Source organism: Marmota marmota, unplaced genomic scaffold, assembly GCF_001458135.2.
Source record: "Marmota marmota marmota unplaced genomic scaffold, marMar, whole genome shotgun sequence".
NCBI lineage: Eukaryota > Metazoa > Chordata > Mammalia > Rodentia > Sciuridae > Marmota > Marmota marmota.
Genome location: NW_026000139.1, coordinates 16385 through 34600, shown reverse-complemented (window position 1 = coordinate 34600; position 18216 = coordinate 16385). Strand labels below are relative to the sequence as shown.

General features: G+C 47.0%; 1 protein-coding gene and 1 long non-coding RNA gene across 5 annotated transcripts in view; one reads left to right on the top strand and one right to left on the bottom strand.

Annotated features, from left to right (window-relative positions):
• LOC125611278 overlaps nucleotides 1-1019 on the top strand; it is a 4562-nt gene extending 3543 nt beyond the window's left edge. Inside the window, exon 2 of the long non-coding RNA XR_007341421.1 lies at nucleotides 930-1019. This is a non-coding gene — a long non-coding RNA (uncharacterized LOC125611278). The remainder of the gene's footprint in view (nucleotides 1-929) is intronic.
• Nucleotides 1-14893, bottom strand: part of LOC107158691 (2'-5'-oligoadenylate synthase-like protein 1) — a 19136-nt gene extending 4243 nt beyond the window's left edge. The window contains exons 1-5 of one of the 4 annotated variants that reach the window (XM_015505178.2): nucleotides 14657-14886; nucleotides 10491-10773; nucleotides 8531-8706; nucleotides 3993-4234; nucleotides 1533-1680 (exon numbers count right to left, since the gene is read on the bottom strand). In XM_015505178.2, coding sequence (XP_015360664.1) covers nucleotides 1533-1680; nucleotides 3993-4234; nucleotides 8531-8706; nucleotides 10491-10773; nucleotides 14657-14854 — 1047 coding nt within the window. In that variant the 5' untranslated portion in view covers nucleotides 14855-14886. The other 3 variants (XM_048785681.1, XM_048785682.1, XM_015505180.2) reach the window with 3 other exon arrangements.
• Nucleotides 14894-18216: the final 3323 nt, after the last annotated feature.

The window sequence follows — 18216 nt, the reverse complement described above, 5'->3', positions numbered from 1 at the left end:
GAGGGGAGGGGGGAGGTGGAGAGGGGTTACCTTCATGCTTCCCCACGTGCAAAAATTCCCTTCACCTTTTTCTTTGCAAAAGCAACCCAACCAGCAGCAGCAGCAGCAGTAGCAAGCCTTTAGGGAGTCCCGGCCCCTTCCCGGGGCTGCGCGTCCCCTGCTCTAGTCTGAATGCGGTTTTCTTCTTATTGCAACCCTAGGAGGACGGATCTCCCAGGTTTTAGGGATGAAACCATTGTGGCTAAGCAGGGCTAAGTGGTCACTGGATATTAGTTCCAGAGGGAGTAAGGGCCCCGCAGTTCTGGGCAGGAATCTAGGTCGAGCGCTGCAAAGTCTTCTCATTTTTCCAGATAAAAATGTGTGCACAATTGTTTTTTTTTAATATTTAGGAAAAACCCAGAGGCATGTCATTTTCAGCATACCTGTAGGCCTCATGTGGTTGGTGAACCCCTGATTTGCTCTCTGTGCCTTATTATAGAGTCTCTGTTTTTGCTTCTGCCTTCTGCTCTGATGGGTCAGTCTCTCGTTCCTGCACAGAACCTTGCTCATTCCCACATCCCGTCCTTTATCCTTTAGTCTCACTCCAGCCCTCAGTCTAGAGTGTCCTTTGTTCTGAGCCTCTATATCTATATCAGAGCATCCAAACACACAAGGTGAGGTCTTTTGGGTTCACCTTAAGCCCTAGTTCCTTCAAGGAATCTTCTCTGGTAACTTTAAAATCACTTATATTTCCTTTTTTTTTTTGGAGATCTACAAAGTCCTGGCTGTGAATCCTGACTTTGCTGACTCTGAGCAGTGTGACCTCGATTAATTGACTTTAACCTCTCTGAGCCTCAGTTTCCTCATGTGTTAAATGGCAACAATAGTGATATTATTATATTATAATGGAGATAATGATAATGTTTGAATTTCCATTTTTTTTTTTTTAGAATTGCCCACGAGGATCAACTGAGACAATCCCTGGATAAGCACTCTGCAAATTGTAAAATATAATATGTGGATTAAATAGATTATGATGATCTTTGCCTGTAGGTTTGGTACTGCATAATAACTTAGTAATTTCTTTTTTTCTGAGTATCCAGTCTCCTCTGGTAATTGTTCAATCAGCTTTGTGCAGTTTGTTTAGTGGACTTGCTTCCGAACAGCATTGGGTGAGTTCTTTGAGGCTAGGGACCACGTCTTATTTTTGTATCCCTGGTGCTGCCCCTCCCCCACTCCCAGCTCCAGTTCTGGAATCTAACAGCTGATTGAGTTGACTTGGCAAGCTCAACTCCTGCAAAGAATGATCAGGGACATGGAACTGATTTTTTCAGTAGGTTATAGGGGGAAAAGAAAAAAAAGGAGGAGAATTTAAAGATGGGAAATCTGAACCTTAGTCAAAGAATTTTTCTAGGTTTATGGAACCAGTGGGCGGTGCACCGGGCTTCCCTCTGTCTCCCTGTAAAGTGCTATTCTTCATCGGCACAAAAGCAGATAGATCAACATCCCCTTCTGGGCTTCAGGCCTGTGGTGGACTCAAGAGGAGCCATTACCTTCACAGTCCAGGTGGGGACTGGGATTTCTCTGCTGTCATAGCAACAGTCCTGTTTCAGGCACTGTCTGGCCCTCTGAGCGACTAAGTCCCATCTGTACCCTTCTGCCACATTGTGGGTGGGGTCCACCGGATCCAGGATGATGGGCCTGCAACACAGGGACGGGATACCCAGGCTCCTTCTGGCTTGGGGACTTCGAGCCAGAGTAGCCTCCCAGCCACCATCTATTCAAACCACCAAGCCTCTGTAGGTCCAGGGCCTCCGGCTCTGAGTACAGGAGGTCCAGAAAGATCAGAGCAAGAGGACAGAGACCATCAGATTTCCAAAAATTCATCTCGGGGAGAGTTCTCTAGGTCATTGCAAGAAATTTTAGGATGGAGCGAGTGAGGCCTTAAAAGTCACACTGGAGCAATAACAGAGACCCACTCAGGCAGGTGTACCATTCAGAGGCAGAGCAGACGGTGCCAGTTTGAGGCTAGCACAGCTGAGTGGCTTTGGGTAATAGTAACAGTGCCAGCACCAACAGTGGACTTTCATTGAAGCTCTAGAGACAAACCCTCTGTACATGAACCTAGTTCACTCCGTACAACAATTCTACAAAGTAGGGACCAGTATTACTCTTGTTATGCCCAAGGGCATGCGAGGGCTACAGGTGAGAAAACGGAGGCACACACATCTCCCTGTTCTCAGGACTAGCAGCTAGGGTTCTTCCTCATTCTAATCCTACCGCCTTGACCGAGAGGAGGCTGGGCTGCTGCCAGGTCTCTCCTTTATATAAATGTTGAATGAATATTTCAACTAATGTCAGCTCAGTGTAACAGCCTGAGTGGGCCATCTGGGGAGCAGGGGTGGGTAAAGCCAGGCCTCTCACTCCAGGATCTTTTGTTCTGGGAGCCCAACTGGTGTGACAGAACCTGAGAGCAGGCTGCTGGGTGGACGGTACACTCTGGGCTCCCTGCTGGCTACAACCAACACTGGCCTCTGCTGCCCTGCTCCCTGGGGTGGTCCTGTCTGAAGGCCTAGGGGAGCAGTGCAGGCCCCCCCCCCCATGGGACTTGGGACATCTGAGGCAGAGTGGCTCATCCCGTGGTGGGGCACGTGATCTGCCACACAAGGCTTGTGACCAGGGATTGGTCTGGTTTCCTCTTGGGTTTGGCCCAGGGACGAGAGGGGGGCCCCCACTAACTGGGTTGAAGAAGAGGGCAGGATAAGGAGGAGGAGCGGAGGGGACTGGAGGGGGAATCCGGTGGTAGAGCACTGAGCACTTGCCTGGCTTGCAGGAGGCCCTGGGGTGGATCTCAGCACTGCCAGGAAAAAAGAGCAGAGACAGGCAGGGGAGAAGGGCAGAGAGAGAGAGAGAGAAGGAGGGAGGGAGGGGGGAGGGGGGAGGAACAAGGAAAGAGAATCAGTCTCTAGTCTACCTAAGATCCTGAAGTTATTTTCCACCTGCAACTTTCTAGATAATCCTCTCCCCCTAAGGAGACCCCCTATTTTCCTTTGCATGTACCCCCCAATACTCACATAATGGAATATTACAACTTCTACTCTAAAGTATTGATCTGCTTCCCCCAGAAGCAGATCTCCAAATAAGGATTTGGCTTATTTGGAAGGAGAGCCCGGGAAACACTAAGAAAGGAGTGAGAGAGTGAGACAAGAAAAGGAAGGAAACCTAAGAAGAGGGACGGTGATATCAAGGTCATTACCACGGTAGCAGCTAGAGGTTTGTCCTGCCAGGGAACCCTGGGAACCCGTGTGGAAGAGGAAACCCAGAGTTCCTTCATCTGAGGTGAGCGGGAGCTGGGGCACTCTCACAAACTCCCTCCAGTTATTAGTTGAGGGCTATTCCAGAGGGGCTCCTGCTAGGGAGGGACCCCCCACCCCCTCCCCAGGCAGAGGGGTGCAGGTGCTGGCACTTGGAAGCTGAGCCAGCTCTCACCGGAGCCATAAAAGCCAAGGGCATTCGAGGTCTATAGCAGTGAGCATTTTTGCAGCATCTACCCCACACTAGATACGGCGGATCTTTCAAGCTGATTTTTGGTGACCCTTGTGGAACTCCTGTATGGGACCTTCCCATTGCATAGCAATGAGAAAATGACACAGCTGAGACTCAAACTGGAGGCTCCAAGAATCTTTTCTAATGCATCTCTAAAAAGCACTGGAATGGTCTCCTGAGGGCCAGAGGGCTAAGGGAGGGTGGAGGGGTTGTTTTGGGGACAAGGGAAAAGTTCATAACCCCTCACGGTGATCTCGACAGTCTGCAAACGTGAGACACTAACTGGAGCCATTGAGAATCTCAGGGTCAACTACTGTGGCAGCCTCGCTGTGTACTTAAGTCAATGCAGACAATTCCATACCATATTTCCCTCGAGTCTCTTCCCTCCCTCCCTTCCTTCTTTCTTTCTTCTTCTTCTTCTTTTTTTTTTTTTAATGTGAGACTTAGTGGGTAAGCTGGGCCCATACCTCTCTTTTTTGAACTGTTCTCTGACAAAGTCCTGGATGGTTGGGTGCTGGAGTGTGTAGTACTTGGTCCAGTAGATACAGATGAATTCATAATCCTGGAGCAGCTCCATCACTGTGCTGAGACCCTCGTCCAGCTTGAAATTCTCATTCTCCTGAGTCCCTGTTTCCCAGGCATAGATGGTCAACAGTTCAAGGGCATAGACAGGGGGCAGGTTGGCTCTGGGGCACTTGGCTCTCACGTACTGTTTAAAGAGATGGGAAGACAGAGAGACCCCGAGTTTATATGTGATGATGGCATTGGACTAGAAGCTGGAAATCCAAATTCTGGGCCTCATTCTGCTGTTTATTGGCTGTGTGGCTGTAGCCAAGTCACCTTCCCTCCCTGGGCCTTGGTTTTCTCATATTAGAATTAGAAGTTTGGGTTAATGCAGTGTTTCAATTGTTCTTAACAAACATAACTCCTGGCATGGAGTCGTGAAGAGGTGGCCTAAGGAGTGAGCTGGCTGGGACCTGCCACCAGCATCTCAGCCTCAGAAGCACTGTTTTAATTTGTTTCTACGTGCTGAGCTTTTGGGAAGGGTTTCTTTAAATAAAGGGCTTTTCACTAACAATTGAGGGATTGAGGGAGGTAATGTTCTATAGTGAACCTTGGGATAGACTTTAGGAGACATTATTTCCTATACCATTGTATTGCAGCCATACTGTTTGGGTGGGGTTGATTCTACTCTTTTCTTTTTAGGTGGAAACAATATCTTTATTTTATTTTTATGTGGTGCTGAGGATAGAACCCAATGCCTCATGCATGCTAGGTGAGCGCTCTACCACTGAGCCACAACCCCAGCCCGATTCTATTCTTAACTCCAAAGTTGGCACAAACCGAACAACATAAACTTTTACCTCTTGCCAAGTGACTGATTCAAGAGAAAAGTGTGTAATTTGAGGATGATTCAATTAGAGCATAGTTCTTTTATTAAGTGATTGAAAGAAGAGAAGTCCTTTCTTGTGTGTGGATGTGAGGGCAGGAACAACTGTGGCCATTTTGCCACTACAAGGAAGACCAAGGCCCAGGGAGGGAAGGTGACTTGATCACAGTCTCACAACCAGTAGGTGGCAGAAATTAGAATTCTTTTTTTTTTTTTGTATTTTTTTCTGTAACTTGCAAAACAAAACAAAAAAACTCCAAAAACATTTTAACTGACACTGATCACTTCCTGTCTGAAAAACCTCTCTAATATTCAGCCTTGTGCTAATCTCAGTTCCTTGGAAGGCTGAAATGGGAGAAGCATGGATTTGAGGTCAACCTGGGTAATGTAGTGAGACCCCCATCTTAAAAAAAAAAAAAAAAAAAGCCTTTCAAACAGTCAGTTAGAAAGTGAAAATTTTTGTCAAATATCCAGCTATTGATCTGTGAAAGCAAAATTGCTCTTTCTTGTGGCCATTATAAATGAAGAGTGTACCACATCCCATAGTTAAACAGTAGCAGCAACAACATAAACAGCAACAAAAACAGACACAAGACTTTGACCTTAAAACAAACAAACACAGGAAAGCCACAGGGTCATAGGAAAGCCTTGTTCTAGTTTCCCAAATAAGTGGAACTTGGAGCCTTCCTAGAGGTCAGTGATTCCTTACAAAAAACAACTTTATCCCTGACCTAAAATTGTTTTTAATTGAACTCAAATTTATTTATAACTTGTTGTAGCTTTTCATGAATCCACACTTAATGCTCAATGTTATAAATCCTCATTAATCAATTATAATTTTGTTGGAATTTAAACTCATGTCAATACAATTTATTTTCTCCCCAAAATGTTGTTTTCTCCAATACCAGTGAGATTTTACATTCTTAAAACTTAGATATTCCCAAAGTACAGAATGCCTGTAGTCGTTCAGATGTAAGCTTTAGGAAAAATGAACCCTATACATCAGATAGGGTGTGCATGTCTTGTAATTACTGCTGCTGGGGAGGCTGAGTCAGGAGGATCCCTTGAACACATAGTTCAAGACCAGACTGGGCAACATGGAACACCCTATCTCAAACCAAAACAACAACAAAAACCCACGAAAAATTTCATTCCTTAAGAATTTTTGGAAGACTATTTAAAAAAGACCTATGTACTCCTCTAGGGCTGATGTTCAGGGATGCTGGGTGGGTTAATCAGTCTTCTGTCTTCATAACAACTTAATAATCAACTTGTGAAGAAATAAAGTTGAGCGAGGCATGGTGTTGCATCCCAGCGGCTTGGGAGGCTGAGGCAGGGGGATGGCGAGTTCAAAGCCAGCCTCAGCAAAAGCAAGGCCCTAAGCAACTCAGTGAGACCCTGTCTCTAAATAAAATACCAAATAGGGCTGAGGATGTGGCTCAGTGGTTGAGTGCCCCTGAATTCAATCCCCTGTACCTGCCCCCTCTCCAAAAAGAAATAAAGTTGAGATAATTAACTTATAAAGAAAAGTTCATTTTTTTTTTCAGTCATAGATAAACGCGATACCTTTATTTACTTTACATGATGCTGAGGACCACACCAGTGCCAGGAGGCAAGTGCTCTACCACTGAGCCACCACCCCAGTCTAAAAATGCTCATTTTGGTTCAGAATATTGGAGGCTTCAGTCCCTGACTAATGGGCCCCATTAGCTTTGGGCCTGTGGCAAGGCAGAACATCTTGGTGGGAGCAAATCCACTCACCTCCAGAGAGGAAGAGGAAAGGGGTGGGGTCCTCCCCTTCAAGGCCACACCCCCAATGACCCGAGTGCCTCCCACCAGGCCCCGCCTCTTAAATGGTCCACCTCCGATTAGCACTAAGCTGGGGACCAAGCCTGTAATGCACCAGCCTTTGGGGGACAGGTAAGGTCCAACTGTAGCAGATGCTATGACTTCCTCATATTTTGGATCTCTAACTTTTACACCCTTTCTAGATAATGATAAACATCTGAGAAAACAATTTTCTACTGTCAACAGAGCCTAGCTATAGACCTTGTCATATTGGTACTGTGTCTTATATATTTTATTGGGTTAACCCTTTTCTTCTGCAACCTGATTCCCTTGCAAATTCTCTGCAAGCTTTTACTTAATAAATGAGTTTCTTTTTTTTCTTGTTTTTTGAAAATTTCTTTGGGACAGGGTCTTTCTATGTTGCCCGGGCTGGTCTCAAATTCCTGGGCTAAGCAATCCTCCTGCCTGTGTCTCCCAAGCAGCTGGAACTGCAGGTGTACGCCACCACGTCTGGCTATGTTGTTATCTCTAATTCTGATTCTTGTTTTGATTTGGTTGGGGCCACTACACCCCTGATGATATAATCTGTGAGTCCGGTTTTAGGTTTTGACCACTTGCTGGTGTCTATTTGGAGGTAGATGGCACCCATTTATTCCCTAGGGGACAGTAGTCAGTGGGTTTTGATTGTTCTTTCTTTATCTTGAGAATTCTGATATCTCTTGGGAGCCTCACACCTATTGTCTTACATGTTATTATGAATTTAAATCAATCAGTGTGTGTGTGTGTGTGTGTGTGTGTGTGTTTAAATACAATTCCCGGAAAAACAGTCCTATGAGACTATGTGCTGGCTGACTGGTGTACTTTCTGTCATGTTTATTTTTGTCTCATAATTAAAGTTGTAAAACCAAAACTGCTGGTTCATTTTGTTTTTATAAGTGAAAAAAAACATTTATATCACTTTTTTTTTAATTAGAGTGGTCTCATTTGCTGTATAATTTATCTTTGGGCAATGTCTTTCTCCCCACTCCACTCCAGCGAACTTATGGAGTATAATTGGAAATAAATTCATGAGCAAAGATGAATATTTAAGGGAGGGAAAGGCAGGGAGAAGGGGAATTGCATGGATGGTGGAAGGAGACCCTCATCATGTACAAAATACATGTAATGAAGATGTGAATTTGGTGTCAACATATCTTGTCTACAGAGATATGATAAATTGTGGTATAAAGGTGTATTAAGAATTTTAAGGCAAAAAATAATAAGAAAGCTCATGTAAAAATAAATAAACAGGTTTAAAAATAAATAAATAAATGTAATATAAATTTTAAAAATAAATATACATATACAAGCGCGCACGCGCACACACACACACACACACACCCCACGATGAATATTGACACCTAAAGGGACTGAGTCAGAATTTTACCAGACTTATTCCAAAAGCAGATGACTTCATAGAAACAGACTGCTTAATGAAAGACAAATAAAACGAGAATGAACTACAAGGCTAGTGTTCTACACAGCTCTACTTGTGCACCATTAGATTAAACTCAGTAATGACCATGACACTGAGGAACTGGATCGTTGAGGGGGATGGATGTGGGTGGAATTCAAGGAGTCTTTCTTTCCTCTTAGGAGTCTTAGTTTGCTGGGATGGATGTGGGAGTGAAGGGCACATGAACTTGACATTAGACAGTAACCACAGCATGTCCAGCCCTTCATTACTGAAATACTATAGGCCACCTACTTTTCTCTTTCCTTCTCTTTCTTTTCCTCCCCTTCCTCCTCCACCTCTCCCTCCTCCACGCATCCTGGCAGCCCCCTTACCTGCTGGTACCAGTGTTTGACCAGCCGCAGGAGACTCTTCACTTTCGTTGGCCGATGTTTCACGAAGCATCTCTGCAGCTCACTGAAGGAAGGGGAGAAATTTCCAGGGTATCCACAGGCCTTGATCAGATTCACGTAGACCTCAGGGGGTGGCTGAGAGTTGGGGACAGCAGGCCCTGAGGAGAGACGAAGCAAAGTGAGGTTGACTTAAGAAGCCCCCGAGGGATAAATAGTCTCTGGAGGAGGGCCGACTCATTCATTGGGGTGACCTTTTCAGAGAGACTTGAGACTTCATGTCCCTGGATATGAACAGTTTAGGGTTTGATTATTCTTCTTGTGAGATTCCTCCTCTGGAGAGCCAATGTCGGGCTTTCTATGCCTCAGTCCACTCCAGGACTATTATTGATCTCCTTGGATGTCCCCAACACTGTCAGTTTTCCTTAACATCTGTTTTAGACCGCTTTCTAGTGATCCATTGGAATCTCTCAATATCAGAGAGGAGAACCAGTTCCCTGGCACCATCTTTCTTGATAAGATCAGATCTGTCTCTCTGACATCTTCTTCAAAGGACGATTCCATGCAGACGCTAATAGGACAATTCATAGGAGCTGGTGCACGATATGGAACCTGCTACGGTTTGGATCTTGAGTGTCTTCCAAAGTCCCATGGGCTCAAAGGTTTGGTTGCCAGCCTGTGGTGCTATTGAGAGGTGTGAGACCTTTAAGAGGTGGGGCCTACCGGGAGGCAGTTAGGTCTTTGGGGGCGTGCCCGTGAAGGGCTATAGGGATGCTACTCTGTGTTTCCTTGCCACCATGGGCCAACAGGCCTCCTGACCTCATGCTGCCGCCCTGATGTACTGTGCCTCAAAGTCCAAAGCAACAGGGCCAGGTGACCACAGACTGGAACCTCTGAAACCATGAGCCAAAATAAAACTTTCCTCCTTTTGGTTGGCTTATCTCTAGTATTTTGTCACTGAGTGACACAGAATTTACATCAGCTGGTATATTTTATTCCAAGAATCTAGAACTCTCTGCCTGAGGATTAACCATAAACGACATCAACCTAATGCTCCAAGAAGCAACGCTTAGCAAATGCCTTCCAAGAAGTTTGCAGATCAACACTCTAGTAGCCCTTCTGGGATAATGTTGAGATGTGCTTTATATTATTAATTCGAGTCCCACAGAGGCATGAAGCCCAGTTGTTAGGAGTGATGACTTGCTCAGTAATGTACCTTGTGTTGATTTCTCCCCTCCCCTGTCTTTTTTTAAAACCAGTGTTGAACCCAGAGATGCTTAACCACTGAGCCACACCCCCAGCCCTTTTTTAAAATTTTGAGACAGGGTCTCACTAAGTTGCTTAGGGCCTTGTTAAATGACGGGGGTTGGTTTGAATTTGCGATCCTCCTGCCTCAGCCTCCGGAGCCACTGGGATTACAGGCGGGTGCCACCACGCTCAGCTCCCTTCCCTGTCTCCATGCCCTACTTCCTTCCCAGGGTTGGATCATCTTCCTCAGGCCCTTCCTGCAGGATCTGCTGCTAGGATAGTCCTAACAAATGACAGACCTCTGTGCTACTTACTAAAACTCTTGGTTATTATTTTAGATCCTTTACTTCGTTAGGTCTCTGATCTTCCAGAATATCCTTTCTACAGGAAGACCCTTCCTGAGCACCCTTTCTGTGGCTACCCAGGGCACCCCACTCTTCTCCTCTGAGCACTGACCACCATTTATCGTCTGTTTATCTGGGTGATTCTTTGTTAAGCTTCTGTTTCCCAAGTTGGGCATCTTGACAGACAGAATGTGTTATGCTGGGTTCAGGGAGAAGCTCAGGCCCCAGCACAGGGCGTGGGAGCATAAATGAAGGACTGCAGGGTCTCCAAGGGATCAGGAGTGACAGGTGAAGAAGTTGGGAGTCTCCCGGAGAGAGCCAGTGTGGAAGTCATGGGCTTCCGCTCCCCTTACCCAGAGCTCTGTAGGCAGGCACGATGGTGATATTGATGGGTTCCGCGGTCCCCCTGGTCTGGATGGTGAAGTCGAGAGCACTGGGGACTCCTTGGGTTATTCTCAGGTCACTGAGCCCAAGATCCAGCAGGTCCTGGCAACACCACAGTTTTCCCCAGATCAGTCTCAGGACAGTTTGGTGGTACTTGGCCTCCTCCCGGAAGCTGTGGAAACAGCTCAGGAACACCACCAGCTCCACGTCTGCCTCGCTCCTGAGCACTGTGCCATTCCCAAAGGAGCCCACCTGCAGGAGACAGAGGCCTGTTACCGGGAGGCCCTGTGCCCTCTGGGAAAAGCGGTGCATTTTCCCAGTTTGTGCATGACCACCCTGAGGGATGGGTGGGCAAGCTGAGATGTCCAGAGGAAGGGTCACTCACCCAGAGTCACTCAGTTTGCAGCCTGACTTCAGAGCCTAGGCTGCTTATCTATTCTGCACTGCATGGCTCCTGAGACCCAGTCTTGTCCCCCTGTGGAGGAACGCCTACTCCCAAGGAACACAGGGTGAGCATCTCAAGTCCCCAAGTCAGAAATCCAAAACGCTCCAAAACCCGAGCTGTTCTGAGAGCTGACATGACATCACAAGCGGACATTCCACACCTGACTTCATGTGACAGGTCACAGTCAAAACAATTGTGCACTCAAAGTATTGTATAAAATTATGTTGGGCGTGGTGGCACAAGCCTGTCATCACAGCAGCTCAGGAAGCTGAGGCAGGAGGATCGCGAGTTCAAAGCCAGCCTCAGTAAAAGTGAGGCCCTAAGCAGCTCAGTGAGACCCTGTCTCTAAATAAAATACAAAACAGGGCTGGGAAGGTGGCTCAGTGCTTGAATGCCCCTGAGTTCAACCCCTGGTAATTCCCCTCAAAAAATGATATTCAGGCTATGTGAGTAAGGTATTTATAAAACAGAAGTGAATTTCACGTGTAGGCTTGGGTCCCACTCCCAAGAAATCTCATGATGTACACGTAAATATTCCAGAATCAGAATATTCAGGACCCTGGAACACTTCTAGTCCCAAGCATGTTCAGGAAGGGATTCTCAACCTGTAATAATGTCTATTCTGTAGCATTTGAGGACTTGAGGGTGTATATCTGAAGAAACTCAATGCATTAAAAAGCAGGGAGCAGGTTTGACTATTGAAGTAGAGCCGTGAGCTGTGGAATGGGGCAGTTTGACTTTGACTGCGACTCTTTTGCCCTGTCTCAGCTGTGTGATCCGGGGCTGCTCTGAGCAATGAGGGAATGTGAGCCATTGGATTACTAGGAGGATTAGATAAAATCCTGTATGCCAAGGGCATGGCGTGGTGCAGGAAGTCAGCAATGTATTTCTCTTCCTGTTTGTGTACTTGACTTAGCTAATCCTTCTGCCCTCTGGGAATCCATTTCCCATCTGGAATGGAAGGAGACTGGATGATTTTTTTTTTTATTTTTTTGACCAGGGATTGAACCCAGGAGCACTTAACCACTGAGACACATCCCCTGCCCCTCTTTTATTTTTTTACATTTTATTTAGAGACAGGGTCTCGCTGAGTTATTTAGGGCCTCACTAAGTTGCTGAGGCTGGCTTTGAATCTGCAGTCCTCCTGCCTCAGCCCCCGATCACGGGGTCACAGGTGTGTGCAGCACTGCACCTGGCCTTTGCCTGGATGATTTTGAGGGGGAGCTTTTAGATATTCTGAAATTCTAAACTTGCTCTCTGAGCCCTGCTGCCTGATAGACAAAGCCCCCTCACCTCTCTGGCTCCTCTCTTTCTCATCTCTGGAGGAAGAATGGGTGGGGAAGGCCAGACCCCAGGGGGGGCTACATTTCCTTGCAGATGGAGTCACTGCACATGGATTACAAGTCAGCTGTGACAAGCTGAGCAGGCCTTGTGTCTGGCACCACTGGAAGCACTTTATGTATATTACCCCTTTAAATTCTCACACTCACCGATGAAGCTGGGAATTACTAAGAGAATTCCCCAATGTACAGATGAGAATACTGAGGCTGGGGGGTGTTGATCAACTCGCCATGCCTCCCCCAGTCAGCCAGGAAATCAGATGAGTTAGAACACCAGTAGCTGGCGGCTCTTCCTCCTCTTTCTCCCCTCAACCTGAGTCTGTGAGTCACAACCTACTCCTAGGAGGAGGAGGAGACACCTGCCATCTTTCCCCCACTTTACTGGATTTCAGACTCAGCATTTCCACTCCATGTGAGAAGGTTGAAGTGGATACTGTGTGTGGGCGAAGGGCAACACCCCTGGAGACCATGTCTACCCCGCCTTTTCTGCTTTTCCCAGTGGTAAGATCCAGGCCGAGAAGGAAGAACAATCTAGAGCAGGCTTCGTGACTTGCTTCCATTGGAGCCATTTAAGCCCACTTCTTTCAAAGGCAAAGCATTGGCTCATGCAGAGGGCTCAGACTGCCAGGTTTTCAGAAGGTGGGAGGAAGGGAGAGTCTAGAGTCTAAATAAAATACATTCCGTCTCACTGGTCGTTATTCTTTGGGAGTCTCTACCTTTTAGGGGTTTTAGGGTAGGATCGTGGTCTGTAAGAAAAATCGGATGGTCTATAAGAAAAACTGAGGCTTGTGTAAATACCATTTCCTGCCATCAGAACTTAACCTGCTTGTAGCACTCCCCCCCCCCCCCCCCCCCCCCCACCTCATCCCCTCCCTTCTTTCTCAGAGTTGTCTGGAGGGGGTGGGGACTGCCCAAGTTCCCCAGGCCCAAAAAAGGCCTGGGCCAGGGTTACAAATGTCCTTCTGTTTTTCAGCAACTACCCTGCACTGATCTAGCCTGCTTTTGTCCCATTTGCTTGGTGAAAGAGAGGTGAGGAGAATCATGTGCTCCAGACGTCGATGAGAGGAGATGGGATAGCTAAGGTCATGCAGCAGGCAGGACAAAAAGCCACAGCTCAAACCCAAGACTGTCTGATGTCAGAATTCGTGGTTTTGCACTTCTAAATCCATGTCCTCAGCCTCCTGGGCTGCCTCTAAAGGGAGAATTGGAGTTCTAGACTAGGAGTCAGTAAGCCAAATTCTAGTCTTGCTTTTGCCACCAACTTGCTGTGTGACCTTGGGATATCTTTTACCCTCTCTGTGTGTCCATAGTGTTTAATGAAGGTTTGGCTGGGACTGATTCTTCAGGGCCTTTAGAGCTCTGGCCCTTTTAAATTTTGATCCTAGCTGGTATAGGAGGTGACATGAATCACGAGAAAATGTGCTTGGGGAAAAATCCTAGTGAGGGGGCCCGATCCCTAGCTGTGGAGTCAAAATTCAAATCCCAGCTTCAATACTAGTTGTGTGTCCTTGGGAAAGCCACCTCACTTCTCTGGATCTCCATTATAAAATCTTCTTATTCTCAAAAACTAAAGCTTGTAGAAAAACAGAAAGAAAACAAAAAGATATATCCAACCTGGTCAGTTCCACACACCCAAACTCCCTGCTACAGCAAGAAACTTTGTCCCTGAATATTTTAGCATTGTGTCCACAAAAAAAAAGAGAGAGAGAGAGAGAGGGAACATTGTCCCCCATAACCCCAAACTACTATCACACCTAACAAAATCAACACTGATTCCCTCATGCCATCTAATCTCCAGGCCATGTGAAAATTTCCCCAGTTGTCCCCAAACCATATTTTACAGATCATTCACACCAGGATCCAAAGACCTCGAATCTGGTTGTTATGCATCTTAAGACCCTGAGTCTTCATTGTGCTCATCTGTAAAATGGGAAAAGAACCATCTCTACTTCATAGGATGCAAGAATCAGAGATGACATGATCTTAAGGGATCAGGCCTTCAGAACCCTAAATATCAACTATTGAATCTAACATTATTATTATTATTATTCGGTACTGGGGATTGAACCCCGGGGCTCTTAACCACTGAGTCACATCCCCAGCCCTTTTTTATATTTTTTAAATTTAGAGACAGTGTCTTGCTAACTTGCTGAGGCTGGCTTTGAACTCGCGACCCTCCTGTATTGGCTCATTCTTAAGGCAGCGGTGTAGTGGGGCTATGGGCAGCTAGCTGGGGTGTCCTGAGACGTCAGCAGTGTGGGCCAGGAATACTGAGGCCAGGGGTCCCCGGTATCCTCAGGTATGTGGGCGTCCCCTGCGCTGGCCAGAGGACGGAGGGGCCCAGACTCACCTTGACCACCTTCAGCACCCGCGCCTCCGGGTCCAGGGCGCGCTCTCCCTGGAAGGCCTCCTGCCTCAGGAACTGCTCCACCGTGTGCACGGCCTCCAGCACCTCCCCTTTCCATCCCCGGCTGGGCTGCAGCCACTGAGCCACGAAGGAGTCCAGCCTGGAGGCTGGGACACCGTACAGCTCCTGGGCCAGGGCCATCTCTGCCGAGGGTGACACTGCTGGGCAAATATATAGCCACCAGCCCACCCAGCTCCCGAACACACACCCCCTTCTTAAGGGGGCTCCTCCCCCGCTGACCTCAGACCCCTGAAGGATAAAGGATGGGGACAGAGAGGAATCCAGGGGTGAATGTGCTGCTTTTCTTGGAAGACCCCCTTGCGGCAGAAGGTGCAGTGTGCTGAGGGGACACTGGGCTGGGGCCCGCAGGTCTGGGGCCACCTTAAGAGGGCTGGCATCCTGCCAACCTTCTTGCTATTGGTTTCGATTCTCAATTTCTAGAGTTTCCTTTTTATGACGTTTAGAAACTGAAATTGGCTTGAGTTTGACCTTATAGAAGCACCTCCCTGATAGATTAGGGTTGGATGGAATCATCGGTTTAATTGTCCCAACTGGTTAAAAGGAAACAGAAACATGGAAGGAGAAGAGCCTTGCTTGTGGTTGGGTAAAGAAAGAGGCCTCAGGAATTAGTGGGGATGACTTTGAATTCCAGTGTGCCCTTCACCAGATTCGTAACCTCACTGACCCTCACTGTCTTTATTCATAAGGTAGGTTTAATGATAATACCTACCTTGCCAGGCATGGTGGCATGTGCCTATAATCCCAGTAATTTGGGAGGCTAAGGCAGGAGGATTGCAAGTTGGAGGCCCAGCCTCAGCAACTTAATGAGGCCCTGCACAACTAAATGAATCCTGGTTCAAAATAAAAGATAAAAAGGGCTGGGGATGTGGCTCAGTGGTGAAGGGCCCCTGGCTTCAATTCCTGATACCAAAACCAAACCAAACCAAACCAACAACAATAATACCTACTTCATAAGGTTGTGCTAATGAAGCATGAGAATACTGATCAGAGGCAACACTCAACTCTCAACGGATGCAGCAGTTTTAGTTCATTCACTGAACATTTATTGAGTGACTGCTGGATGCCAGGCATTGTGCTAAGAAATCTCTGAAGTTCCTGCCCCACAGGGCTGGCTCCCAGAGCAGTGGGGTGGATTCCTGGGGTCCAATGCCATGTGTACTCAGTCACAAAAAGGACATGACAACTTGGCAGGGAACCAGGCAGAATTTCTTTGGGGTCACAGGTGGTGTTGGCAGACACCGGTTTGACATGATTCATAAAGACTAAGAATCAGGTCCAAAGGACACAGCGGAGATAAAGGCGGAGCGGCCTGAAGAACCCGGATGTGTCAGGGACTTAGGCACTGGATGTGCCTTGACGTGGGGCTGAGGTGGGGAGAGGGGCTTGAGGGTGGAGGCCAGAAAGGGTCCTGGAGTGCCACTCACTCATCTGCTCACTTAACAAGTAATTTCTGAACACCTACTATGTGCCAGGCAGGTGCTGGGGATGCAGAACTCCCTGTGTGCAGGGCGCCTGTGCTCTGGTGGTGGAGACAGACAACAAGCAGGACGAGTCGGTGAAACTATAGTGAATCAAAAGGGATGAAAGCCAAGCAAGAAAAGAAAGGGTTGTTTTAATCCGCTCGTTTGCTACAGTGACTAAAAGACCTGCAAGAACAATGAGAGGAGGAAAAGTTTATTTTAGGGCTCAGGATTTCAGAGGTCTCAGGCCCTAGACAGCTGGTTCCACTCCTTGGGGCTTGAGGACATCATGGTGGAAGAGTTGGTGGAGGGAAGCAGCTCATATGGTGATCAGAAAGGAGAGAGAGAGAGAGAGAGAGAGAGAGAGAGAGAGAGAGAGAGAGAGATATCTCCACTTGCCAGATACAAACTATAGACCCCACAGGCCCCTGCCCAGTGACCGACCTCCTTCAACCACACCTACCTGCAGTTAAGGCTCTCCCAACCCAGCCATTTCTCCTCCAAGCCTCTTGCATTGAATCCCATGTGAGCTTTTGGAGGACACCCCACATCCAAACCATCACAGGTGTTCAGTCCTCTATGAAGTGGTCAGGGAAGGCTTATGGAAAGGAGCTATTTGAACAAGACAGTGAAGTGAAGAGTGAACCATATGTATATGGTTCGTTCCCAGCAGAGCAAAGAGCAAGTGCAAAGACCCTGTGGTGGTAATGTGCTCGGTGGGTTTAAAGAACATCATTGTGCCTGGAATGGAGCTCAAGGGAGGAGTTGAACGAGGATTAGGGCTGAGTAGTAAAGGGCAGGGAGGCAAATGGTTTTGGATTTTTTTTTTTTTTTTTGGTACCAGGAATTGAACCCAAGGGTGCTTAACAACTGAGCCATGTCCCCAGCCCTTTAAGTTTTTATTTTGAGATAGGGTTTCACTAAGTCACTTAGGGCCTCTTAAATTGCCGAGGCTGGCCTCAAACTTGTGATCCTCCTGCTTCAGCCTCCCGAGTTGCTGGGATTACAGGCAGGTGCCACTGCCCCTGGCATGGTATTGGATCTTGGAGGCTACTATTAAGACTTCTTTTTTCATCTGAATGAAATGGGGAGCCATTGGAGAGTTTTGAACAGAGGGAAGGACATGATCTGATTTCCGTTTCAATGGGAGCCATCCCACTGGCTGTGAAGGGAGAATTAGATTAAAAGCAGGGGTTGAGAGGGGAGGTGAGAAGGGAATCAGAGGTGTCGTCAGAGGGTTAGTGCTACTGTACTAGTCCAGGCAGGACATATGGTGGCTTGGATCAGAGTGGTGGCAGAGAAGGTAGGGAGAGTAGTGTGATTTAAACAGAGAAAAAACTGGAATATATCCATATACCATCAATTAGCTCTAACAATTATCAACCTATGGAATCTTTTGATGATACACCATCCACATCTTTCCTTCGGTATTGTTTGGAATGGAATCCCAGGTTCATCATTTTGATGGATCTATTTTGACTCTAAGGCTAGGTCTTGTGGATGGATAAAAAGTAATCAATAGTGAGGGGAAGATCAGAGTTAAGATGTGTTCTAAGTCTGTGGGCTTTAGCAATCAGAAGGATGAAATTGTTCTTTTTTTTTTTTTGTACTGAGGAGTGAACCCAGGGGAGCTTAACCACTGAGCCCCGTTCCCCAGCCCTATTTTGTATTTTACTTAGAGACAGGGTCTCATTGAGTTGCTTAGTGCCTCTCTGTGGCTGAGGCTGGCTTTGAACTCGTGATCCTCCTGCCTCAGCCTCCTAAACCACTGGGATTACAGGTGTGTGCTACTGAGCCCGGTTAGGTGTGTGCAGTTTTATGGGAGATGTGGAAGCAGAAGCCAGGTTAGAATGAGTTTAGGAGAAGTGGGGTGAAGGGGGTGGAAACCAGAAGTGCAGATAATCCTTTCAAGAAGTTTGTCAACCATGACAGTATTGCAGTGTAAGCTTTCAAACTGGCTAACCCCAAATGGAAAGCATCATGTTTTTTAAAATATAATAAATTCCAAAAAGTCCTCATGCT